The sequence below is a fragment of the Strix uralensis genome, chromosome 4 (genome assembly GCF_047716275.1).
Source record: "Strix uralensis isolate ZFMK-TIS-50842 chromosome 4, bStrUra1, whole genome shotgun sequence".
Classification (NCBI taxonomy): Eukaryota; Metazoa; Chordata; class Aves; order Strigiformes; family Strigidae; genus Strix; species Strix uralensis.
Genome location: NC_133975.1, coordinates 12,778,483 through 12,806,109, shown reverse-complemented (window position 1 = coordinate 12,806,109; position 27,627 = coordinate 12,778,483). Strand labels below are relative to the sequence as shown.

The following is a 27,627-nucleotide window of genomic DNA, read 5'->3' as shown; positions in this document are numbered from 1 at the left end:
TGGATATTGGCATTGAAATGCCTTTCAGAAATTAGAAACTGCTAAAATGACTTTGACAGAGTACTTGCAGCTGCCCAATTACCAGTGGAGTGTGTTCAGATAGTCTTCGTTCTACTTGTGTCCACATGGTTGGTGCTTTGTGTTGACTGCTGACAAGAGACACGGTGATTCAGATAGAACTTCAGCCATCTGCATCCACACAGAAGTTTTAAATGGCCAGTTGTAGGGTTGTGCCTAGATTGTGCACAGATGAAACATGGGTTAAATTGCGCTTGAATTTTCATGTACATCTTTGGATTTATGCCCTGAAATACAGCATATGCTGCAACTGTGTAAGGGCCCATTAATGGACAGCAGCGGATATGACAGTTTTCTATGCCTATACCTTTGAATATGAGAGAGTCGATACAAGTTTACAGTCTTGGCAGCAAGACCAGCCTTTTTCAGTACAACATAAGGTCACGTCTGTGTGGTGTAAGTTATGGTGTGCATTAAGTCCGGTGCTTTGATGTTCAGGGTGATCGTTGCATCATGGGCCAGCAGAGGAGCTTTCGAAAGAGGAAGATTTCATCATGGTGCATTAAAGGGAGAAGTTTCACATCAGCTCTCACATCCAAAGTTTGTGAATGTGTGAACTCTGATTTCTTATGGTGAGTCTGTGGACCTTTTGATTTATTGCTAGTAAATAGTTACTTAGAATTTCAGATGGATTTATTTTCCTCCTTTTGCCCTTCTCCCCAGATAGCTGTGTATAAACAAATAGGCAGGTTGCTTTTGCATTTGCCTTTGTTTAAAAACATTGCCATGTTTTGAGTATTTGTTTCACCTGACTGAACAAATCTTGATGTTTTTCTGTGTTGATCAAGACTTAAAAAATGACCATTGGATTGATTCATAAGGCAAGCAAACCCCTTCTATTTGTAAATGAAGCAAAAAAAACCAGAAGAAATGTGTTGGTCTGAGTAGCAAAATAAACCTTTTAAAAATCTAAGCTATCAAGAGAATTAATTTGCAGAACTGACAAAGTAATTACAACAAGTTTTTCCCAAGAGTACACAACTCCCGTTGAAATTAGACTTAGAACAGAACTGGCTTCATCAACTTGTATGTTCAATTGGTAGAATAATACTAACAAAATCTTTTTACTGTTAAAAACATCATCTCATCCACCCCAAATTAGACTGCTAAATGAAGTGGGGATAGTAACATACTCGGTGTTGATATTTTTCAGTGATTATGGGTTTGAGCGCTCTGTACCTCTGAAGTCGGAGTCTAGCAAATGCTTTGCTGACTTTTGGTTTAACCCAGAAGCGCCTCCTGAGGACTGCATGCTGGGGCAGGCATACACCAGCAGCACTGGGTAAGCTGATTTTGCTTTCAGCTGGCTTGCAAAGCCTTCCAGAGAAGAGGAGAACATTCTGACTAAGGGCCGCAAAAGTGGTTTGAAGGAGCTGTAGGCAAACAGTAAAAACTGGGAAATGTAAAAGTTCTGACTCTGACTTAGAGCACGTGCAGAAGTTTCCTACAGACTAATGAAAGAGAAATTGTAACTTTGCATGTTCACAGGAGATCAAAAATGAATCCATTTGAGAAGAGGGGGAGCTGTCTTGTTCTTGCTATTTTTTTTGTAATGTTTTGTAGCCATTGTTACACTTCTTATAGGAAAGTCCATTCAGAGCTTTTTCTTTTAGCCCATTGCTTGGGGTCAGACCAATTTTCAGACTGAATCCAATTAATTACTCTAAGAAGCCAGTAACATCTCACGGAACTTCCCAGCCTTTCACTTCCATAGGGGTAAGGAGTTCTGTGGAGAATAGATTCTTTTCCTGACCATATGGGACACTCAGAATCAAAGGAAAGCACTAGTAACTGTAAACAATACCACATAGAATATACATTACAATATAGTCTGACGTCTGTGCTGAGAATAACTTGCAGCTGGCATCTATTCTGGCTTATCATAACATCATCTCTGTCGGCTGCGGAGATGAGAACCAAATGATGAAATGTCAAATCTGGCACTAGAATCATGGTCTCTGTGTATATTTGCCTTACCGAGGAAAATGATGCCTTTTGGGCTGCGCCTGACAGCTGTGATATACAGAATAGGAATTCAAAAGAGTGAAATCTGACTCTGATTTTAAAGGATGTTTAAAAATAACATACCTGAGTGAAACTGATCTGTAAATAAATCTGTACACATCCAAGTATTTCATTATTAGTTCTTTAAAAGTGTTAGGCCTTTCACTCTTTTATACTGTTACATTAAATAAATACTTTCAGTGTTTTAATAAAGACATAGATTTGAGAGCAGCAGTTAAGCAATTGGTTCTGGGTTAATGCAGAAGCTGCTTGATCTAATTTCTTCCTGATCTTTGGGGTTTGAACCAAGAACTCTAGAACACTGAAGACTGTTGAATACTAGGAAGGGGTATGGCAGAGAGGACAGGAGAGTGTCTAGCTCCTGGAGGGCTGGTCAGGAATGTTTCTAAATTTGAAAAGGCAGACTCTTGCAGTGCATGCAAGTGGAATCCTGCTCATGCTTCACATCCTTTCTTCAACAGGTTTTACTCAGTAAAGGCAATGTCCCTCATCAAAGTATTTGCATCATGAGTCGGTTTTGAGCATCTGCGATCTTGTCTGTGAACCAAAGGAATGTTCATTAGCTACCATCACACTTGCATTTGGTGGCCCTGATGGCATTCTTCTGCTCACCTCCGATTCACTGTGCTCACTGCTTATTGTTTTTGCAGATACAGGAAAGTTGTTTCTAATGTGTGTGAAGGTGGCATAGACCTGCAGCAGAACTTAGCACAGCATATGTGTCCATTGATTGCTCCCAAGGGACTTCAGATCAGCATCAGAGAAGAAAGCCTGGCTGTTAAGCCTGGGGAAGACATCACCTTCATCGTCAGACAAGAGCAGGTAGTAATGAACATTGGCTTTATGAAAGTTTCCTTTCTATTTTTAGGGTTCATTTCTCTCCTACCTGCTTTGCTGCTGACTGAAGATTAATTTGTGCTTGAGACAAAGATGAATGACTCTCTAAATATTGCAACTTCTGTTTTCAAGTGAATTGGACGATCTAGTAAGCTCAGTGAACCACCAAGTTCTGTCCAGAGAATGGAATTTGTCTCCTCAGCAGCTTAGCCAGTCATTATTCCTTAAAGGCAATGGCTTCTTGGAAAATCAAGGGAAGTAAATTATGAAGGTCTCCTTGGACTGAAAATTTCAGCTGCTGTATCAGAGAAGAACAGAAATGCAGAGAACATTTAGTATTCTGGTTTAAGTGTTTTTGAGAATCTGCCTTTCAGACAGGAATGAGGTAAAGCTTTACAGAAATCAGCAAAGAGCACAGCATAAGAACATTTATTATATATTAGTTGTATCGCCAAAGGTATGTTTTCTTCTGTTTATTGAGAAAGACAATGCCCTAAGGCCCTGACCAACAGCAGTGAGTAACTTTTGGATGAATTGTTTGCCATGCGTATGTTTCCTAAAGCTAGTTTTTTAGCATTAGGCTATAACTCCTGTGTTCATGTTACTGGACTATTGTACTTCCTGGCTAACCCCACTGATTTGCAAGAACTTGAAGAAAGTTCACACATTTTGGCAAACCTGTGCAATATAAATCAGACACTTGGGATTTATTTCTGTAATGGAATCAAGGTTACATGCAGAACACCAGGCTGCTTAACGCTTCACAGCTCTGCACCCCAATGCTTGCAGTGCCCCAACGGTTTATGTGGCAAGTTGCGCTGCCTTCTCTTTTTATAATTTGTTTAGAAATGTTTATTGTAAGACTAGAGCATTTGGTTGCAATTTGGACTCTAATGATTTTCATTGGCAGTTTTACTTTCCTACTGAAGCTTTCATGAATCTCTGTGGCAATATGTAAAACATTTAAAACTATTCAAAAATCTTCAGAAGTGAAGGATCTTGAAGGGAATCCCGTGTTGTGTTTTCTGATGCAGTCGTTGCTCGGTACATTGACGTGGAAGGCAGATTTAGAAGTGTAGCAGTTTGCTGCCCCCTATGGCTGAGAAGAATATTTATACTCAAATGTCCTGAGCGTTGTTTAGGATTTAATCTATACAACAAGGTCTAGTAAGAATTCATAACAATTACTGCGTTTAAGAAACAGCTCTACTAGGATAAACCAAAACATGCCCCTTTCTCTGCTGAACAAAATTAATTTACTAGTTTATGTGGATGCATGTTACTAGGTGCAAGAATGCCAGACATCAGGGAGTAAAGAAAGCAGACTTTGGATATGTTTGGGCAGTTTGTAAGTGACCTTAAAAAAATAATAATTTATAATTATAATTGTAATTGTAATTATTTTTTCCCAAATTCTGTTGGCTGAATGTATGAATAAATAATGTCATGACAGTCATTTATTTTGCATGGAAGTGGAAGCCTCAATTCCTTTTAAAATTAGCTGCCTTTTCCATATGTGACTTTTGTTATCTGTCTACTGCTCTCTGTCTTTCCTAGTCAGGGAAACAGAAGTGCCTTAGTGTTTTGAAGACAGCACTCTCATCTTTACACTAGAGAAGCTATTAGAATAAAACATCAAGAGAAGCTTGCATCTACTGGCTTTCAACACTGATTTCTGTCTCACCTAGAAAGAAAAAATGCATGTATACTTGTTAACATAAGGAAGAGCGAACAAGAACTGTTTGCAAGCTAATGTCATCTAAAGAGATTCCACTTACTGGCATATTGCTGTCAAGAAGGCATCTCTTTTGCTTTAAACTTTAATAACATATTATCTCCTCTGCTAAATTCTACCCATCTGTTGTCAAAAGAAATATGTTATTTGGAAAAAAATATTCACAGTGAAGAAGCTTTCAAGGTCCTTTATGTGTGTTGAAATATGGTGTTTACATATTTGATAACCTGTAGGGTTCCTTATTATGGGTATTCTTTTACATTATAAGCAATGCTCTTTCATCCGATAAAACATGGAAGAAAATCAACCAAACTGCAAAATAATAAAAAGAGGAAATAATAGTATGTTTTCCTTCCCTTTGTAAAGCCAGGGTATGTAAGTTCTAGGCTTTGTTGCTTCCTTTGATATCACATTAGTGCTGCCTTCTGGGTTTAGATTTTGATATAAACCTATTTCAGAGAGTGGCCTATGGGAAGTGAAGTGATTTTTGAATACTTTGATGGGTGACAATCCTTCTCTGATCTGATGGCCATTCAGGTCACCTGACTAGCATATGGATGTATGTGTTCCTTTCTTAGAGGCATATCTGTTTTCATGATATGGAGGATTTTCTACCAAGCCTGGCCCTGCAGCCTGTTTTAATTGCATGATTGTCATGGCCGTGTACTGTGGCAAGGGAGCAGGAACGTATTACTGAAGACCAGGGAAGCAGGACAGCTTGCTAAGACAGTGCTCCCAGTACTATTGAGAAAGTGTTGCTGCTCGCAGCTAAAATGAATTTTTCTTTGACTCCATCCCCATCACCAGTCCATGTAGCACAGGCCTGACTTCTCTCCCAGACAGCCACACTGTGACAACATGAGTGATGGGCATATGTTCATCCTCTGACAGTAGAATCACTCTTGCAGTATTTTAGGCCTGAGTTTGGGAAGACAGTGTCACTTAAAGGAGCACTTAGCAGAAGTGCAGTGAATTATAAATTCTGTGAGATGCTTGACATGACAGAATTATTTAGCTAGTCTTTTAAACCCTTTCCCAAACTCAGCTCAATAATCTGCTTCATTAAGCATGCATCTAATTTTGCAGTAGAGCATGTTAGTTCTAGACATGCTGGTAGCTCTGTATAATGCAGTACAACTCTGTGTGAAGATCCCAGCTTGGATCTTGAAGGCGATATGGTTGACACTCAGAGGGTGTGGTTCAAAGGTGCTCTGAAGAAGGTCTAAACCAATTGATTTTACTTTATAATTGCATAGGCTAGAGATTCACTGGATGAGTGGTAATTCACTAAAATAACAATATTCAGTTGTTTGCAACTGAATGTGGTGTTGCCCTGCACCGTTCATTATGTTAGTTAATGTCCAGCTGCATTGAGACAAGAGTGATGGCTTCTGTGTCACACAACTTGGTTAGTGATCTGGGGTGTCTTATTTTAAGATACCAAATTTCCACAGTAAGGTGCTATTATATCTACTAATGCACACAACATCTGTTGCACTAAAATCTTTGCCATGGGTGTAGCGCTTTTATTGCAACTATTGCAATTAAGTCAAAATATCTGGCTGGGGCTGGAGATGCTGTTGTGATTCAGGAAATGGTTGTAATCATGTGTCCTGTCTATTTCAGTTCTGACCATTTAAAATATTTTTGATCTATTTTCCTTTTAGGGTGATACACTGAATACCAAATACCAGGTAGATCTTGGAGATGGCTTTAAGGCGATATATGTGAACCTTACGATGACTGGAGAACCCATCCGTCACCGCTATGAGAATCCTGGGATTTACCGTGTATCAGTGAAGGCTGAGAATGTGGCTGGGCATGATGAGGCTGTGGTGTTCATCCAAGTCAACTGTAAATCAGCTCTTTTTTTTTCTTACTTTTGCTGCTGGGTAAAAGCCTCATGACAACTGTGAAGTAGTAAGGAAAATTACTAATTACAATTAGGAAAAATGTATATTTTTTCAATAACCTCATGCAGTCTTGCAGTGCTGTATGTTAATGCAGAGACTTGTAAACCTAATGTATTAGGAGGTCAGAGTTAGTTTTGTTTGGATTTGGGAGGATGGTGTATTAATCATTATATAGCAAGCATACCTCAGTTCAAATCTCAGATTTGATCCATATTCCTGACTCAATACCTCATTGGCAGTCTTAGCAGATAAAATTTAACACTTCAAGCTATGTCTTCTTAGGAGCTTCTAGTTGCTGCAAAGCAAGTGAAGAGCTGTGTTGAGAAATGTATTAGCTCTTGAATTATTTTAAAAAATAATCAAAATCTCAGTGTTTCTAAAAGTCAGGCTACTTATTAAAGTACTAGAATCAAGATCTGAGGTAGTTAATTCTCACAAAGTTTTAAAGTGGCACTTAGGTATAACTTTATGTTGGCAGGCAGTATTACTTGACTTCTCTTCCTCTCCTTAATTAAGACCTAAAAAACCCCATCAAATAGATTTAAAAGAAAAGAATAGCATGGCACAAGGAATATCATGCACCATCGCAAACTTAATGTACCTCAGTTATCTCATAATTGAAATGAAGAAGGATACTCATAAATGGAACTGAATTTTCTTCTTCTTTTGAGATTCAAGAGAGCTATTGCTTTGCCTGTTTTCAGATGTGTCAAAAATTCAGAGACAAGTAACATCAAAAGAAAAGATACTCATCTTGCATTCTCCAGGTGTCTGTTTCCATCTGTTGTGAGTGGCGTGTCTTCCATCCTAATCCCAAAGCAATGGAAACTGCTGGAGCCACATACAAGGCTATGCACAGATTCATGTGCTTTATGTCAGCCTGTTTAGTGACAGCTGATATTTATGTATTTTACTAGTCAGAGTCCTTGAGTCCAGAGTTTCCAGTTCTGCTTTGATTAGCAGATGGAGCGGAACCCATTGATGCTAATGGTCAATCTCCTATTAAAATCAAATGGAAAGGATCAGAATTAAATTCTCCACCTCTGTTTCATTATCTCTTTCTTTGTTGTGTTTGGTTTTTAAATCATTTGACAAGTCCAGGGAGCTCAGATAAATTACTTAAGGCTTCACCATTACTTTTATTTTTAGGAGCTTCTAGGTACTGAGAAGTAGATTAAGCACAGGAACAGATCTGTACAAGCAATGAACAGCAAAAAACTCTGTGTAACAACCTTCTCTCCAGCGAGAACAACTTCTTACTGTTCAGAGAATGACAAGCAGTAGCAAGCCCTGACGGAAAGCGGAACAGGCGTTTTCTCAAAATGTGCTTCTGGTGTGACCTACATCAGGATAAGCATTAAAAATAAAATATGTTGATTGTGTTTTATGCAGTGGATTTACAAATTGTAGAAGCCAGAGGTATTTTTCACAAATAAAATGACTGGTGCATTAAGAGGTTTTTGGTGTCGAAGTGCAGAGGCAGCAGAGCACTGAAAGCACATGTGGTCCAATTCTGAGCTTGTCCATGGGTGCCGCACATGGTCTAAAAGACTCATGGAAGCGTGTTACTCAGCCCACTTGAATAAATCCTTTCTATGTGATTTATTCTGTTTAATTTTTTTAAGTAAATTACAAGATCTGAGGAAATTAGCTGGCACTAATTAAACTGCTATTTCTACATTCTAGAGGAACGCTAATAGCATTCAGTTACATTTTTTACTGTGGAATACCATGAAAGCAGAAACATCTGTAGAGTCCTGCTTTCACTCTGTCTCCAGCTGGTGTATTCTCAGGGAATTTTTTCAGGAACAGATGATAAAGGGAATATTTTGTACTCCTGCCAAGTTCTGTTGCTATGGGATGCTCTGTAATGTAGGACAATTATATGAACTTTGTCCTGTTGTCCAGATTATGCTTTCTGATCCAGATCACACAATGTACAACTTGTCAATGAACTGTAAGAGAAATTAGAGCAAATCTGGTAGTATAAATGTAGTAGGTAACCCAAAATAAAAAGACCTGAAGAAGAACCAGGCATATATATTCTTCATCATGAAACAGTAGTCTCCATAGTGTGCGAATAGTCATGGAGCTTTGAAAACTGTACTGAAATTGTAGCTTCATTAAACAGAAATCAAGTAAGTCAACTTCATTCCTTATTGTACACACTTAAGGGTGCTATGTAGCTTGTTCAAATGAATTATGGAATTGTGTGGCTGAAACAAGCAGAAGGACTCACAATAATTACTTTTAGGTCTTTAATATATAGGAATGGTAAACTTGAAATAACAGTCATCATTCAAGTACCAAACAACTTCTCTAAAAATTTTGGAAAAGAAAGTAACCTTCTTCAGGAGCAAAACCATATCTCAAAACTATCAGTTTCCTCTGGGAAAATGTAAATTTATGGCAAAATAAAAACAGTGATGCAGATCCCTCCAGACTTCTTTGATTTGCCTTGTCAGAAGGAAAATCTGTTTCTAGGAGGAACAAATTTAATTCCTATAAATTCTGAATTTTCCTCAAAACACCAGCAACAGGAGGAACATTTTAACTCTGTTTTGGTAAAGAAACTATTGAAGTAACCATTTGTTTAAAGACCCAACATGTCTTGAATTCATCTGGGCGGTTAAAGAGTTATCGGAGAAAACAAAATGAAAGCGCTTTGGATGAAGCAGCAGACAGGATGGTTGAAGTGAGGTGGAAAAAGAGGGTGTGCACAGCTCAATCAACTTGGTCTCAAGTTCAATCAGTTTAGTCAAAGTGAATTAGAAGTGAACGGGCAATGATTCAATTCATGAAAGAGAGTAAGAGAAAGACTTTGGATCAGTGTTAATTACCTTTAAGTTTGCACTGAGATGAAAGACTTTTGAATGAGTTAAAAGATATTTAAAATGAAACCAAAATGGATGGATTAGTATTCATTCTATGTAACGAATGCCTTTTGGACCATCCAGTGGTTTGGTATCCTGGATAGATGGTGCAGCTGAAGTTAAGAAATTCCAGTTATCACATTATACTATTATAAAGCTTTTACCTTCAGACATTCTGAAAAAGATATACTCGGAAACCTCCAAGGGAAAGATTTTCTATTAGTAAAGTTGTTGTACTATGAAGCAAAATACAACATTAAGAAGCAGATAAAATCACCGTAATGACGCATTTCTTTTATACAAATAATAATGTTTACAGCATCTGTAGGCAAAAGTTCAGAAAGGTATAAACTTAGTCTAAGGCACATTTTGAGGTACAGAGGTTATCTGTTTTGATTTGCAAATAAACGCTCTGCTGATGTACACATGTATTTTAAAGCATACATTAATGAGAGTTTGTGTGGTGTGAGCCTAACAGCTGATATTTTATAATAAAATGAGTAGTCAGCAACATTCTTTTTCAGTTTTCTGCTTTTCCCTTAGCAGTTTGAGATTTTTTAGATTTCTATTAATTTGATCTTTTATTACTTTTTTTAAAAAAAAAAAGCTGAGATCGCCTTTTCCATATTTTAACCTAGGATGTTTGCTTATGTTTTATAGAACTGGACATGCACCAAAAAAAAAGTGCATCAGAGGTGCATTTTGGTCATTGGTCTCATTGCTCTAGGATTTTCTTTGTGGGTTTTTTGAAGGGTTTTTTTAGTTGAAATGAGGTCCTTCCAATTATGCCCATAGCTTTCAGTGCAGATGTAAAAGCAGGAGGGAGGGAAGAATCAATTCAGGACGTTATGGTGTGTAGGTGAGAGACTTCTGGGGAAAGAGGCATTAATAAATTGATGGATGCTTGTCCAATGATGTTTTTGGAACTTTTATTCAGCTCCACTGCAGGCTTTAAATTTAGAAGTGGTTCCAGTCGTTGGGAGAAACCAGGAGGTCAACCTGACAGCCATCATACTGCCTAAGAACCCTAATTTGACTGTATTCTACTGGTGGATAGGAAACAATCTTCAGGTAGATGATCATTTTTTACTGATATTATTTTCAGTCTCTTTCCAATAAAAGTTGAGTGTCACCTTTTACTTTAATAGAAATGCTACCATGTTGCATTACTTCTTTTAGACCATCTTTCATTCCAAATAGCCAGTTATGTCTCATGGCAAGTGTTATCAAACTTCCTCTGTTTTATCACATATGTTTAAGATATTAATTTCCCTTTATTGCTAATTATGTGGAAATGGAAATTTCTCTCATAGAGTTGGTTTGTATTTCTAAACTATTTTCTTTGGGGTGCACAAAAATTCATTCTATTTCATTACCTGTGGAAAAAAACTTGTGGAGGGGAATGCATTTGGGATCATAGCATTGGTGAATGATGAAACTTAGATTTATGCACTTTCATGTTGATAATGTGAGTACTGTAAATTTATGTGCTATACAGAAATATATATATTCATTATATAGAAAAATATTTTCTGGGAGTCTAAAATAAACTGACATGTCAAAAATAACTGAGATATCTAAAAAGATATCAAAACAGCGAGAGCACTCAGACAATCTAATGATATTAATTTGGGGATAGAAAATCTGGATAAACATATCCTAGAGCAATAAATATCCAAGTATTTCTATTGGCAATATTTCTTGTCAATCTGGATTAATTTCTTTTAAGATAATTCTTTCAATAACAGATAAGTAAAATATTTTCTTTATGGGATAGACCAAGTGTGACAGAGGAATGCTTCAGATAAGCACAATGAACTTTCTTCTTGTAAATGTGCTGTCTACCATAATCCCAGCCTGTATCTGTTCATTATTGTTGACTTTGCCATTGCTAGAACAGGCACTGCAGATCAGTGTAGTGTTGTGAAGGGTTTTGTAATTCATACAGATGTGATCAAGGAACAGAGTATTTCAGTTCCATCTTGGAGGTTATGGTGGACTGGTGTACTTCATGGGTCATGCTCTAAATCAACAGAATTAATCCTTTTGACCCTGACATACCCTACATTATTTGAGGCAAATGACTTGCTACATATGATCTTGTTGGGATTGTTGAGCCTGCCTCAAAATCCATTTATTTCAGTGGGATCTGAATGAAAACCTAATATTCTAATGATTATTCTAAAAGAAATGTTTGCCTCATCTGTCAGCTATTCTGTTTATAAAGGATTCATTTAGGGAAAGAAATCCTGTATTGAAACTTATAATTGAAGAGTTTGATAAAATGTTGACTGTGTAATTGATGTGAATTTTTGATAAAATTTTAATGACATTTTCTTCAGACACTGTTCTCATGGTTCTTGCTGAAATTCTATTTTCAATTTTTCCTTGTTTTTTAAAGCCACTCCTTACATTGGAGAGTTTTCTGGTGACAAACTTTGCTGAGACAGGTGACATCAGAGTTACTGTCCAAGCTTCCTGTGGGAGCTCCATGCTTCAGGACTCAAAAGTTGTCCACGTTTTTGGTGAGACATTCCTCTTCTTAATTTTTTTTGTTTCATGAGTACTTGTTTCTTATACCTCTTAAATCAACCCTGACACCACTGAACCTGTTGTAAAATTATATCTAATGCCGCATTTAATTCTTAAAATTAGAGGGGTGAACTGTCACTAGGTAACTCTGTGAAGTTGAACAGTGTGATTGTATGGAAGGGTTTTATCCAAAACATTCTGTTTCCTTTGCTTATTTTAAATGTTACTGTGGTTCCCAACTGCTATATGTAGCACTAGTGCTTAAGTAGTATTTTGGCCTATGATTAGAAAGTTTCTTAGAATTTCTAAATAAAGTAGTTTAAATATCTCTGAAAAAAAAAATTAGTTATATATATGCTCTCAGCATTAAAAACTATGTGAAATAATTGCTTTTTATCTCAATATATCACTGTTCCTTTGATGTTTATCTGAGAGTTTGGATCAAATATAGCTCCGTTGTAATTATTGAATAACCCTTCAGCTCTTGTTTCACATTATGCCCTGGTGTGTTTTGTTGTGTCTTACAATGTGGTGACAAGGCAGAATATACTGTGAAAAATGTAGTGCCGACAGATTATTTACATTTGTATTTGTGCTGTCACATGTGGGAATTCTGATAAGTGAAAAACCTTCTTTTTAATGCAGAGCTAAAAGCCTTCAGATATCATGAAATACATAACATGATACATCTCTATTGTCTGTTATTTTTGCTTTTAGCGTACTTATTTACTTAAAATAATGGTAAAAATCACACTCATGCTAAATGGAGCTTTTACAAACCTTCTCCTTTCCTAAGATAAATGGATTTAATGTTTCGGATACCACTTATAAGTACATCCACTTTTTTAGAAATCTTTAGTAGTATAACCCTCTTAAGGGTGACTAGATCAATGACTTTGGCTTTGCAATGCTTCTTCTGCTCTTAGTATTGACCAATCCTGATACCAAGAGCAAGAAAGTACTGGCCATGAGGGAAATAAAGAAACCTTTGGAAAAGAAAACCACATTAAAATACAATTCTGTTGGAAGTGTTGGGGAGGCCAGGTTTGACTCATGAATTCCAGAGGATCTCTTTCTCTGCTTTGCATGAAGTTCCCCAGGTGTTCATCCAAGAGCCTATAAAGGGAAAGGGAAGATTTTACTGTTTACTGAGGAACAGCCCATTTCCAGTATTTCAGACATTTTTGACAATATCCAAAGAAATGTTGTGGGTGTACCTTGTTTTTATTTTTTTCAAAGAGGGCAGTACTTAGCCTTTGTCATCTCATTTATGTTCTTATTTTTGTAGCTAGTTTATGGAGTATGTAAAGTATTCATTTTACATGAAAAACAGGAACATGTAATGGGCAAAAAACATATGTTTATGATTCAGTGAGAATGAAATCCATTGGCGCATACCCATTACACATAAAAGAAACTAACCATGTCTGTGTGGTGTATTGTCCTAAGGAAAAATTATTGGGAAGGTTATGACCCCAGAGCATGTATGTAAATCTGCTTTGTTATTTTTTTTCTTCCTACTTTTTTATCTTTAGGCACAAATTAGATGATGTTGATGAAAATACAGAAAGAAATAGAGTGCCTGACAGGACCGTACTCTTGCTCCATGCAAGAGTAGTGGGGTTCCTAGATACTGCTGTGCTGCACAGCAAATAATGCCAAACACATATTTTCAGCTTTTATTTCTACAAAACTGTTTTTGCAATGTGGTTTATTACTTGTTCAAAAATGTTTGGCTGTTTGTTTTGTTTTTTTTTTCTAGATCATTTTCATGTTCTTCCTCTGAAGTTTACTAAGCACCTGGACATGTACAACCCCGACATACCAGAGTGGAGGGAAGACATAGGGCGGGTAGTAACACGACTTCTTGCAAAGGTGCTCTTTCAGATTGCTCGTAAAATGTTCCCTCACCAGTTGTAAAGCTTGAAGGTTAAGTTAATGCCTTCTCATTTAGAAAAAAGGAGGCAGAGCAAAATAATAAAGTGAACCTCATGAGCCACATTTCAAACAAGTTTGAGCCTAGTGTTGCTTTTACATGCAGGCTGTAGATGATGATATTGTAGCATAGACAGTTCAGAACTAACACAGCCTAATTGGCAATTAATGCTAAATATTGCTCTCTGGGATTAGGGATAGACATATTGGCAAATACTGCTGACTCCAAAACAGGAAGAGTAGCTTAAATGTGATATATTTAGAAGTTAAGCAAAGGATGCTGTGTAATATAAAAGACATAGTCTTTGTGTAATAGCAAAGCAGAAAGAATTTACAATGTCAGTAGTGTAACTTTGGAAATACTATATAAGATGTAGACCCACAGATCGTACAGCTGGTTTTTTAGATCACATTCACAAAAGAAATGTGGATTGGGAGCAGCTGAACCCTGTAGGTTAAATCAAGGACAAAGTCATGCAGCACTGCTGTGAGGTAAGTAAAGAGCACCCCGTGAAAACTGTGAGCTTTAGAGCTGTGCCTTTCAGGTACACATGCTGCAAGCAACCGAGTGTGCACACACTGACTTTTGTGAGGGCAATAGCACTGAGGTGCAGGTTGATAATGTTTTTAAAATACTTGCATTTGAAATCACTTGACTTTTCCTGCATTTGTAGTTGTGCAAATCAGTTCTACAATTTTGACTTTATACCGTTTTCTGCCTTTTTTTAATGGTTCATATCAAATGTCAAATTAATTTCCCTCTTTTATCAACTTAAACCCATTCCATAAACAGTGTCAGTCAAACAAATATTTTACTCCCTTATAAAATAGCCCTTGCATTTTAATAATTGTTAAATGATTTGCAAACACATATGAATGATTTAATGCAATTTCAGAATCTGTTTGAGGAAGGCTACAGGAAGTGCCCAGGGTGTTGTCATTAGAATTGTGTGGCTGTTTTATACATTGGATGGAGGAATTTGGGACTAAAAGCAAAATTTGGCCAAACTATTTTGAAAAGGAATACACTTGACTTTCAGTGGGGGATGAAGGTATTCATTACAATTTCAGGAACTCAATTTAGTGCTCTTAATCTCACCCTGGAAGACTTTTTTCCATCCATCAAACACAGATGGAAAAGTAGCCTCCTTAAGCTAAAGTTAGCTGTAATGAATGTGCCCTTCTAAGTCTACTAAATGTCTGAATGGCACACAAAGGTTCCTAAATCACATAGGAATTTTTTTTTATGTTACCCTGGAAATGCACAACCATTGCAGAGTTTTGCTAAAACTGCATACCACTTCATTTTGCTTCTTTCCATGATGCCACTAAATTGCTTTAATGTGATAACAATGCTTAGCTCTTCCAATCTTCAAAGAGCAGCTCACATTTCAGTTAATTTATGTTTGGCTTTGTTCATGTTTTAGCTTCTGTTGGAATCCCCTCTAAATATTAAGGATCTGAACACCAAAAACCAAAAGACGTGTGGAGTTTCCTTATGTATTTTCTATTACATATAAAGGACGCTGTCCTATAATTGGTCATATGCCTTTGTCTTCACAGGAAACCAATATACCCAAAGAAACACTCATGACAGTCGTGAAACCTGGTCTGCCCACAACTGCTGACTTGCATGTGCTACTACCAGCAAACCAACCAAAAAGGAAGAGAAGTGTAACTAGTGATAAGGTAACCAGAGCAATGTATTTCTGGTTAGGACAGTTCCATCCTGTTCTTCAATCAGTGGCTGTACTCTCTTTGTCTTTATGTGAAATTAAAAGGTGCTTCCTAACTATGTGAAGATCTCACTCCCACCTGACAAGAGACATGTAAAAGCTAGCAACAGCTATGACTGCTGTGCTGGACACAGCATAATCTACTGCTTACTGGTATTAGTGTGTTACTCAAGAATAAACAATAATGATCTGTTTTTTAAACAGAAACAACAGTGATGGCATGTCAGTCTATGAAGATCTGGTAGAGCAAAGAGTGTATTTAGAACACTGATATTTCTGAAGAAGGATGAACCATCTCTGCACTGTCTTTAGATTTACATTTCAGGTCAAACAGAAACAGAACCTTAATAGTTGACCTATAATGTAAAGAGCATCAAGCAGTAGTTTCTGCCTTTATGAGCAAATGTCCTTTTCAATCCGCAGGAATCAAATATAGTGAACACAGGAATGAAAATCAAACATTAGTTTCTCCCTACTTATTTCCAAACCATATTTCTTCCATAATAAAAGACCTTATGCCAGTTGAAAATCAGAAGACTGACACTTACAATTTATGATATTTGTCCTTTTGCTGTGATAGAGAAGGAACAGATCCCAACACTGTGCCTGTATCTTGCAGTTCAAGTCCTGCCAGTTACAAAGAATACCAGTGTAAGCTATTGTTAGTTTTGAAAGGCATTTTTGAGACGAGGTCACAGTATCCAAAGAGCTGGAGAAGTAGGTAAAACTAAGCTCTTCCTATTAACACAAAACCAGTAGATTGTGTTTGGAATTGATGGGGCACACTTTGGAAGGTCCAAAGCAGTATGTTGATGTGGAAGTACTCCAACAGGTGTCTTTAAAATGCACAGAATACAGTGTAAATGTACCAAATTTTCTGCTTTGAGGCAACCCCAAACCCCTACTGCTCTCCCTCTGTTATCACAGTGGGAATTCCTGGAAGTCTGAAATCCTGAATATATGACAGGAAATGGTTAATTTTAATGGGTTGTTTCTTTAGTAGAGAGTCAGTCATGAACTATGGCTTTCAGACGGGCGACTATTACCACTTCAAAATTATTTGTGTCCTTCCACTTCTTGAAGAAGCAAGGTGTAGCCTCTGAAGGAATTTGTTTCTCTTCATTCTGAGCATATATGGAATGGACGTCTTTAATGATTTAAGGGAACTGATGGTGATAGATCATAGGTTGTGCAAACATTTCATTTCAGTTCAAAGTGGTGTTATGCATATTAGTTCCCTTTAAATCTCAAATGTTATATTAGCACTGTGCTTCAAGGCAGCTTAAAGAATATCATCAATTATAATTAATGCTGTTGCAAGGTTTTTTTCATGTTTGTGTCTGAAATATCCTGTGAGTTACTCCAAAGCATAAAGAAGAACAATCACATATTGCAAATGATTTGCGAAAACTTCTGTTCAGTGGGGCTATGGGGAAATTACAGTAGTTTAGCAGGACACAGTTTCTGTAACAAGTAGTCCTCTGGTAAGACCTTGCAAAGGTTTTCTGAAACTAGAGGAGCACTGAAAGGTGAAAGTAATTGTATAATCTGGAGAATAGATGTACATTTCTGACATTGTTAGGATGTACCAGGTCAGACCAGTGGTAGTTGGGGATTACATGTATGGAAATACCAAATATGGTACAACCTACATTTCGTTGGAGCAGGAACAAAGGGAAACAGAAGCAATTACAGTGACCTGTGCTATTCAGTGATAAGGTACACTAGTATCACACTTCAACACCAATTGTTTTATATAAGACTATAATGCTGTAGAGCCAGACTTCTAGTGTCAGCTGCCTACATTTCTATTTTTGTATTATTGTCAAGGGACACTACTTTAGCTGTTGATATGTGCATATAAATTTGTTGATTTAGAATTGAATGGCATAAATTTTGATAAAATGTGTGTTGTATTGGAATCCATTATGAGTCAGGAAATATCCTGAAAATATAGCCTATGTAAATAAACTTAGAAGCAGTAACTGGCTAACTCAACAGGAAAATACTCATAGTGTCACTGTTACCAGAGTAGAATCTTGAAGGTCTTCATCATGTTTCACTGGAAGGATGTGTTTTGTCATCCTGCTAGTGCCAGTTCTCAAAGTCAGTGTTGTGACACTGTTGTGAAGACTCACCAATGCAAAATGTTTTCTGCACGTTTGGAGGAGGTGTTCCTAAAATCCTTAACTTAGACATACTTATGAAATGTCTTCCCTTAAAGAGAACCTATTTGTTCTTGGCTGAAAACCTTTTAGATTTGGGATGTGATTTCAGAAGGATTGTTAAAGGCAATAATTTGTTCGTTAGGCAGAGAACACCTGCTTGGTGGAGTTTCTATTGGTGTTTTACATGGAGTGTTGTGATGTGATGCTATTTATTAAGCTAGTGATCTGGAATAGGAGTTATTACTGGTAAAAGTAGCCAGCAATAACAAAGATCATAAGTAAGTTGGTAGTGTAATATTAGGAGCCCTTTGAATGATTCTGAAATTTGATTCCATTCTGACAAAAGCCCTTTTTCTTTCAAATCTATGCATGTAGAAATAAAAGCTGAGTGTGCCTTAACCTGGTTTTAAGAACACAGCAATTTCAAAATTATTTCATTCTAATCATTGACTCTAGAGGAAGACTCAGTTGCTTAATTTATGCACATCTGTTACATGTCTAATGTCAGGTGGGATGACTCCAGTTGAAAGGGTTAATTAAAGTTCATTTAAACTATAGCCTGGAAAGCAGTGGCTCTGAGGAATATTTGGGGCTCTATCTAGACAAACTACTACATGAAAATTCCCAGTGAGTTACTTTGGCAAAAAGGGCAAGTCAGACATCCAGATGTATAAGTGGGTAAGAGTTTGAATAGAGTCATTATTTTTGCATTCTTATACCACAGTGCAGGAACCATTGTGATCACATCTTCAAATATCAGCATTGGAAAGGACGTAGAAAAAGATGATAGAAAATTCAAATGCTGGTATAAGAACCTTAACTTAGAGAGTCTAGGGAGGAACTCCAAACACTGGATTTGTTTTTTAAAAACTTGAAGAGGTCGCAGCACTGTGCTCAATAAATACCTTGGGACAGAAAAAAAAAAAAAAACAAACCAAAAAACCATGAGTACTGAAACAACCATAAATCTAACAGTGAAATAAATAAGCCAGAACCTTTGTCTGGATTCACATGAGGTTCAAATTTTTGACCTGTGGAAGTGTAGTTTGTATAGGCTTGGATGGGAGCCCAGGGGTGGAGAGAGAAATAACGAACAAGTGTTAGTCACTTAAGCAAAAACCAGAGCAAATGTTGGATTCTTCAAACTCCTGCCAGGATAATATGATGTATCCAAAGCTGTGGGGCTCAGTCATTTCATTTACTGGCTGAAAGTCAGATTAGCCTAAAGTACTGGTCCCTCTTGCATTGTATACCATGAACATGTGAATTAACCTGGACTGAGACAAAGTAACTCTATTTCAGTGGTGCCTGCATCATTTTAAAGGCTGCTAATCAGTATAGTTGTCATATCCATTCTCTTTTCAGACTTTGGGCAAAAAGATAAATACTAAGGAGCTATCTGGAGTAGCTGTCTTGTAAAATAATTGAGGCCATGCTCACATCACCCTTATGTTGAGTCATTTACCCACAGGAAAAAGTAATAGTCAGTTGAATGGCTTCAGAAGTTAGATATTCCTCAATATGAGTAAGGATATTTGAATTTCAACTTCTGTACTGTCTCTGTCCATAACATGAGAGAGACTACAGAGATTTCTATCTATTATACTGCAAAGGCTTGTCAAAGATGAGCACCGTAATTGATAATATCATAAAACGAGTTACTCGTGAAGGTTTCATGGATATAAAGCGTATTTCTAATTTGGCATCCTGTGGGAAGTCGTATCCTAAATTATAAGGCATAGAGTATAAAACTAGCTTTGATCTTTTAGAAAATTACTCATGTTGAAGACACAAGCAAGTAGAAGGGAAAATTCAGACAATTTGTCATCTGGGGTTAGGATATGATGGTATATTTAATGGTTCTGCTCCATAAAAATGTGAGAGACCATATTTTACTCTGCTCTATCCACTGGAGAAAAATAGGAGGAATCCTGATTTTTTCCACATGGATGGATGTATATATTTCTACAGAGTATTGTTAAAAATGAGGTATAAATGGAATTCATCCCATTATAGGTAAGGAGATGAGGTAAATTACGATGTGCAGTTCATTATCAAATAGCAGTTACTTTTCATAGCAAGAAATCTAAAGTGACATCACAGGTTTTCTTCTGATAGGTTAGAAGAATGGAGAGTTTTTAATATGGATTATGCACTGTGTGAGTTATGACTAAGGTAAACCCAATAGCGCATGCAAATGACATGCTGTCTGTCACATCCTGGGTAAATGTAAAGGCTTTGGGAAGCAGAAAGAAAGATTTGGCTGTAAAGATTTGACATTTTCAGCTTTTATGGCTTGTGGAGTTTTGCATGATTTTTAAATATGGAATTTCTTTAAGATTTCAGCTCACTGCTGACAAATGTTTTATGAGTTTCTCACCATTTAATGAACCAGAGGTTTTCCTTTTTAGAGCATTGAGTCTCTCAAAGTGGAACAGAGTGCAAGACATCTGAAATTCTCTCTTGTATTTTCAGAGAATAGCGGCTATAAAGCAGGCCTTGAATGCACACAACATCAGTTTCTTTCTGAGGGGAGGATACTGGGTCCTAGTGACTTTAGCTGACTCCAGATCAGGTAAATATATAAACAAAGCTTCCAACAGACCAACCTTTGGATGCCTGTCTGAGTTCTGATAAGTTAAGGAGAAGTTCTTTGTATCAGTATAGATGTGTACATATACACACATACAGATATATTTACTTGGTACTTGTTAGGTGTAGATACACACATAAATATGTATGTGTATATATATGTATGTAAATGTGTATATACATACACACACACACGTATATATGGGTATATTTTCATTTGGTACTTGTTAACAATCACCAAATAAATATTTGTTACATATTTCCATTTTTGTCATACATCATGATTTGTTTCAGAAGGTTCTTGCTTTTTTCTGTGTAACCGTGAGATTAACTAAACACCTATATTATAGAAAACAGTGCTCTGAAGGAAGAGCCAACCAGGCTTCAAAAAAAACATCTGGTGAAGCACTTCGGCTGCCTTGGCTGCCAAGGAAGCAGAGTTTCTTTACTTCAGCCATTAACTCTGCAGATATAACTCCAGGGATCTGGGACATAGCCTTGCATCTCTGCCTTGCAGTGGAAGTCAGTTTGAGATCTTCAAATCAACTGACGTGAAGCTTGCTGTAGGGTCTCCACATAGCTAATCCTGTCCTGAGATAAATTATATGCCTATATGTGTTTAAAACAAATGGAAACAGGGGGGTTGCATGCATTTCCTGCATCTCTGTATTCACTATGTACCTGGAAACTGGTTGAAGAGAGTATGTGTGCATATATGTGTGTGTATTTTGAACAGAAATACGTTAAAAAGATGTTTTAAACAGAAGGTTCAGCTTTGACATGAAGCTTGTATTAGAATGTCCTGTAATTTTTGTTTGTGTATCATATCCCATAATATATCCTTCTTTCTTGTTTCAGTGTGTTGTGGGAGAACAGCTTAGCTGACCACAATCAATTTCTGTAAATACTGGTGTGATATTTTATCTGTCGGCTCTCTGTAGAAGACAGAGCTCTTTTATCTGGTCTCTAGTGTATAATCGTGCTGCAGTTTTGCTGTGTTACCTTCTCTGGTTTAAAGGGCTAACTTTTGTTAGCCAGCAGAAAAGGCTGGGATTGGAAGAAGCCCATGTTCATTCCAGCCTTTACCAATGTACGATCTTAGTTCATCTGTGAATTAATACAGCCCTGCTTTTGCCATGCATGTACTTAGGGTATGTCATCATTTCCTACGATAACTAGATTCTCAGAAAAAAAACCAAACAGTGAGTATGCAAATAATTAAGACCTCGGGGCTTTGGTTTTTGGGTTTTTAATTGGTCCTCTGTCCTTCAGGCACAAGGCACCAATTAATTTTGTGTTGTTGCCTTTTTGAAGAGGCTGCGGATGGAGTGAAAAGAGGAGGTTACACAAATAGCAAAAAATGGTTTTGACCTGACAATTAGATAGAAAAGAAAGCCCAAGAATGTGACTGACCTGAAAGAGGACATGCTAAGCTGTCTTATTTTGTATTTCAGACTCTCAGAGGATTGGAGGAGGCAGTGGCTACTGGGCTATTGTGGTTCTCTTTGTTATCTGTCTAGTCGCAGTTGGGGCTTTCATCCTCTACAAGTTCAAAAGGCAAGTAAACCTTAATCAACAACATATACATTTTAAGAATTAGAATTGTCCGCAGATCAGCAAAACAGAGTTTATTTGAAAAGGAGATTTCTTGGAAGAATTGCAAAGAGTCCACTGCTTTGAAAATTATGTTTTTCTGAACTTTTCAGATATCAAGGTACTTCACTGAGGCTTGCTTTCACTTGCTGTGTTCCAAGATAAATAGCAGTGATATGGGAACTATGGAGAGTTTGTTCAGCTTGTCTAAATAATACCATGAAGAAAGAGAGCTGAGCTAAAGTATTATTCCTGATTAATTCCTCCCTCATTACTCCTAGCAGTTATGAACAAACTAAAGCTATCAGGACAGTGAGTGCATCTGCAATGCTGATTTGCTTAAAAAAAAGTAGTTTTATCAAAATGCATAGCTCTGGAGTTTCTCTTTGCACACATTACATTTGTGATGTAATACTCATACATGAGTGATGGAAACAGATTAGCGTTAATTTGACACTAGAGCATGTTGAGGGAAGAAATAATTCTGAAAATGGCCTTTATGAGAGATGCATTCTCAAAATTGACAGGGGATACCATGCCAGTCTTTGATGGTCTGATAGGTCTTTAGTCTGCAATTTATTTTAATCGTAGCTACTAGGGTGCTGTGCAATTTAAAGAATTTTGGTTTTGTTGACATGTTTGTGTAATCATTGGCTGTGCTCTTGTTAGTTTGTATCTCTGGAGCATTTAGAAGCTATTGGGTTTGATCATACTGGAAACAAGCCTTCATCATCGTCAAATCCTGATGTCCTCACTCATTGAGGATTCCTACTGATTTGTCTTACTCTTTAAAGATAGATTTTTATTTGAAATAAATGTAAGTTTATAGAAGTGGGTGCGACACTGAGTTTGTGATAGCTGTAAGCATAGGTAGCATTTAAGTAAGAGTTTGTTTAGTTAAAGAGTTTTTAAGTGAATAGAGAAAACCTTTTTTTCCAAGAATCTCTTAATTTTCTTGCTGCAGCACCTGTTTCTTAGAGCTCAGAGTGGCTGATTGCTCTAAAGGACAAAGCACAGAATGCCGTATCAGACTGTCTACAACTGAATAAAAATTCATTTCATTATTTTAGGTGCCTGCAGCAAGGAAAAGCATAAAAATGGTTGATGTGATGTAATTATATTATTTCAGCAGCAATACATGGAGGATTTGCTGACTGTAGTGTGGGATCATAAAGCTTGCTTGTGTTATCTTCCGAAAGCTGTATGATTTATATCTTTTATTAGCTCTTAAATGAGAACAATTAAATAACAGACACAATTACTGCATGGCAAAACTATAAAATATTCAAGAAAGGGAGAAAAAAAATTATTTTCTTTGAGTTCTTTCTAAAATGCCCAATGAACCATTGCTTTATAAATAGAGCTTTTATTAAGGAGGAAACTATAGTACAATTTGCAGATTGCGAACTTTAATGTCTCTCACACTTCGATTTATAATTTGTGAAAATAATTTTCATTTAAATTTTGTGGGGGTTTAATTTAGGTGCAAGTGAGGAGAACTGTGAGATATATTCAAATGTTTCTCAGTAGCCTGAAAACTGCTGTTGGCATTGATGGATGACCATGCGGTAGTATTCAATTTTAGTCCGTATCATATCTGTTTCTGATATATTTGACAGAATTATTTCTAAATATTCCTGCTAAGCTTTTCCAAGATGACAATTTTTTTTGGTTGCATCCTTCATTTGCAATTTGATCTTCAGAGAATATTGAGTGTCTAATCGGTGCTATGTTTGAAAAATCACTTTTTCTCCATGTGCTCCCTGTGAACTCCTCTCCCACCCAAATCTTTAATCCCTTAAAAAAAGCCTTTCCTGTGTTTATAAAGACGGATGGTGAAATGCTGGATCCCCACGGAATACTTACTTGCAAGTATAGTCACTTTAAAGTCAGTACAGTGAGTATGTAAGTTTACAAACTGGTCCATAGGGACTGAGGCTATGAAACTGAGTGTCCTTTATAGATATAAAGGTTGCAAGTTGTAATGCACAAAGGCAGGCTGTCAATATTATCTGCCTGTATGTTAAAAATTAATTTGCTGGAAGAATGCCGTAGGCAAAAAAAATTGTTCAATTTTAGGAGATAATTTCAGCAGAATAACACTAGGCCATATGGTAACTCAGACAACACATACAAATACAAATATGAATTATTTCCACATAGAAATTACAGACATGTATAAGGTGTTGAAATGTTAATACTGTCCATAATTTTTATGTATGAGTCACAAAATTAAGGAGGAGATGAAAGACATTTGGTGGTGCTTTCCTTTCATTTAAGTAAGTTGATAGTCAGATACTCCCTTCAGAAAAGGGTTAAAACTCATTTTTTCCCCAAGTCACAGAAATGTTTATTAATCTTAGTTTTATCACTATAGTAATTGTGTCTACAGGAATTGCAGTTGGCATTGGGGCTCAGGCAAAGCAGATAATCTGCAAAAGACTGCATGGACATGCCTTGGACTATTCTTTCTCTCTTTCTCTCTCTTTGCCAGCCCAAAGGACAGTTCTTGAGGTTAAGATGGAAAGACTTGCTTGCAGATAAGATGGTGACTGGACTGGCAGGGAGGTTACGGCTTCATATGTGAGAGCATTTCATCCATTTGCAACGAGCAGAGGCACCGTTCAGGACTTGTGATGAAAAGTAAAGAGAAAATAGAGGACTTCTGTGTAGACCATCTTATAGGTTCAATAGAAAATGGAGAAACCTGCACAAACTGCCCAATGGTTCCTGAGTGCCGAAGCCCCTTGTACCCATGCATGGTCACCTGTCCTACCTGCCCAGATTATTTCTGAAGTTAATGTCATAAGAACTTGGATCTTAATTTACACTAATTTTTGTCAGGCAGAATTGAGAGATGAAAGACGGTGTTGACAAGCCATAAGGGACTAATCTAGTACCTCTTTTTTATGAATCTTTCAAGGCAATCAGGACAGCTGTGATAAAACTTGCTGGTCCTGTTTAATTTCCCATTTTCTGAAAACTGCAATACCCAGCACTAAAAACTGGTATCCCTCACAAGAAGTAAATCTCACAAAACTAGTTTGGGGTAGAACAGTAATCTGAAAATAACAATCCTGCATAAGATTCTGTGTCAGATGCCTCATATGCAGAAAACAAACAGAGTGTTTTATTTAGTTAAGTAGCAGGGTAGGGGGAAAACAGAGGCAGATTCATAGAGAGGTACTGGGATTTTGGCTGATTGGTTATATGCATAGTAAAAACCAATGCCATCTCATCTCTCCTGAAGGGATGCCCATTAAAAAGAAAAGATTAAAATTGTATGATTTCCCACTACCCTAATCAAAACTAAAATAGTAATGTCTGCTGGATAATCAGAGCTGTCATGGCTGTCTGGCTAATGATTAGGTGACTGTAGGTTACATCCGTTCTGGTTGGCCTAATCCCAGATACTTGAACACTGACTAGGAAGACTGCTCCCCTCTGTTCTTATATGCAGTAAAATTGCAAGCGTTTATCATTTCATCTCCTTGCCCTCCCCAACCCCACCCCCACCCCCGTTTTATCTAATGGCCTATTTGTGCATCCAGCCACTTCTCACCAGGAACATGTGCTCATAAAACTGGTACTGGAGTCCCCAGAGCTCGTGGAGCGACTCCTGGCAATCCTGAGAGGGGTTGGTTGCTTTAGACAAAAAAAATAGAAAGCCAGAAAATCTTGAGACATGCAGAGTTCTGATCCTTTGTGATCAAAGTAGGTAAGCAATTCAGAGTAGTAAATTAAAAGTAAATTTTAAATTATAAATGCTGATGGCTTGAAAAACTAATTCTAGCTGTATCCCACAAATGAACAAAGATTGGTTTAGATAGTTTGGGAGGGGTTGAATTCTCAGCATGGCAGCAAGGAGCAAGAGATAATACCTCAGCTGCTAAATCTGACTGTGGCTGTGGCAGTGCAGACAACGAACATGAATGGTGGGCAAACCAAGAATAATTTGCCTTTTCTTTGTTTGTACTTTCTGAGTATGGAAATCGCTAATCTGATGCCTCAAGCAAACAGCATGTACAATACTCACGAGTATGCTTCAGTTGTTTAAGCATCCAGATAAAATGGACTACAGGTGATTCTTTTGAACTGAAAAATATGAAGCAGCTGGTAAATATTTTTGAGAAATCAGGTCTATTTTTTAATGCCGCTCTGGGACCTGCATATATTTTTTCTATACCATGCCACCTTTCTAAATTTGGTTCAGTAAAAATAAATTTCTTCCATTCCCTTTGAAATAATATTTATATTTTTTTGTGGGTTTCCAGTTGCTATCCAGAACAGAGTTCTTATCCTTTCAGAGTAAGCTTCTATGGTGTGGGGTCCTAAGCAACAGTATACAGAAGACAAATAGCTGTCTGCACTAGTCAAAGTGGAGGAAAGGAGAATTATTTTTTAGCCGCATCAAAGCTGCCATGTAATCATTATGTTACTAGTGGAAGATCTGAAATCATCCTTTTCTTATTTTTCACTTCTGTATAACAACAGGATATTAGAGTAGCCAAACCAGAGCAAATAGTTGGCTTTTTTCCTTCAGTATTTTACCTGGTTGATAATAGCAAATTTAATTTTCTAAAAGAGTATGAAAATCTTCATCTTTTAATTTGTATGCAAACTACTGCCAGCATAGTTAAAGCTGCTTACATTGTTTTCACAAATTGCCGTGATCTTCTTCAGCCAAATTTACACCATTTTTTGTGTATTCATTTTTTTTCCCCACTACTATCAAGTGCCACTTTTGGTAAATGAACCCCCTCCTGGGTCATTTCCACAATCTGGAGCAGAACTGTGTTATCTTTCTGCCTCATTGACTTACTATCTCATTTTCAGTCTCCGAAGAAAAGCTATCTTTTCTCTCCACCTTGCTTATACTACTTTTATGTTCCATGAGAGCAAGTTTAGTCCCAATCCATGCCATTTAGTTATAAAAAAACAGGCACTAATTTAATGACCCATAATATTTCATAAAAACTTCCTCAGAAATCAAAGTAATAGCATGTAGAAAAGATTTCTGAAATGAAGGAGGCACGTAAATCAGGAGTGCCTTAAAGCACAAAGAAGTCAGTCATCTGAACATTAATCCAAACATAATAAAGCCAACACCACAATAAAGTATTCTATTTAATGAATTATTATTGTTGTTAGTTTTATTTAAGTTCCAAGAGAATGGTACATTATTCCATATCCTTTGCCATGTGAATATGTTCCTATTTTTTATAGTAAACAGAATCTTAATGAAGCCTCTGGAAAACAAATGAAGTTGCATAAAGGCCAATGAATATTGTCTCCAAAAGGAAGGAATTGAAAGTCAAATAAACTAGAGAGTTTAAATGAGTGGGAATCAATAGCTCATCTCCCTCCTGCTGTTCCTTACTGCTGAACGTTTTTAAGTGTAAACAGTTTCGGGTATGAACTGTTTAGAATTTGTGAATATAGGGAAGAAAAATAGTACTTTCTGGAATATATTCTAAGTGTGGGACCTAGAGATCTTGGTGAAAGCCATGTGCTGTGATGTTTGTTAGTAGTTCTGTGCAAAATTAAGTCTCCAGTTCATATTTTTATGGTCCTCAAAGCAGGCATGAATATTTCTTCTTCTTCATGATT

The 27,627-nt window shown here is 36.9% G+C and overlaps 1 protein-coding gene across 1 annotated transcript in view; it reads left to right on the top strand.

Annotated features, from left to right (window-relative positions):
* SORCS2 (sortilin related VPS10 domain containing receptor 2) overlaps positions 1-27,627 on the top strand; it is a 573,028-nt gene that overhangs the window by 538,803 nt on the left and 6,598 nt on the right. Inside the window, exons 16-25 of the mRNA XM_074865689.1 lie at positions 517-650; positions 1,232-1,360; positions 2,754-2,925; positions 6,343-6,529; positions 10,399-10,532; positions 11,863-11,986; positions 13,756-13,868; positions 15,492-15,617; positions 20,308-20,407; positions 21,879-21,981. Coding sequence (XP_074721790.1) covers positions 517-650; positions 1,232-1,360; positions 2,754-2,925; positions 6,343-6,529; positions 10,399-10,532; positions 11,863-11,986; positions 13,756-13,868; positions 15,492-15,617; positions 20,308-20,407; positions 21,879-21,981 — 1,322 coding nt within the window. The remainder of the gene's footprint in view (positions 1-516; positions 651-1,231; positions 1,361-2,753; positions 2,926-6,342; positions 6,530-10,398; positions 10,533-11,862; positions 11,987-13,755; positions 13,869-15,491; positions 15,618-20,307; positions 20,408-21,878; positions 21,982-27,627) is intronic.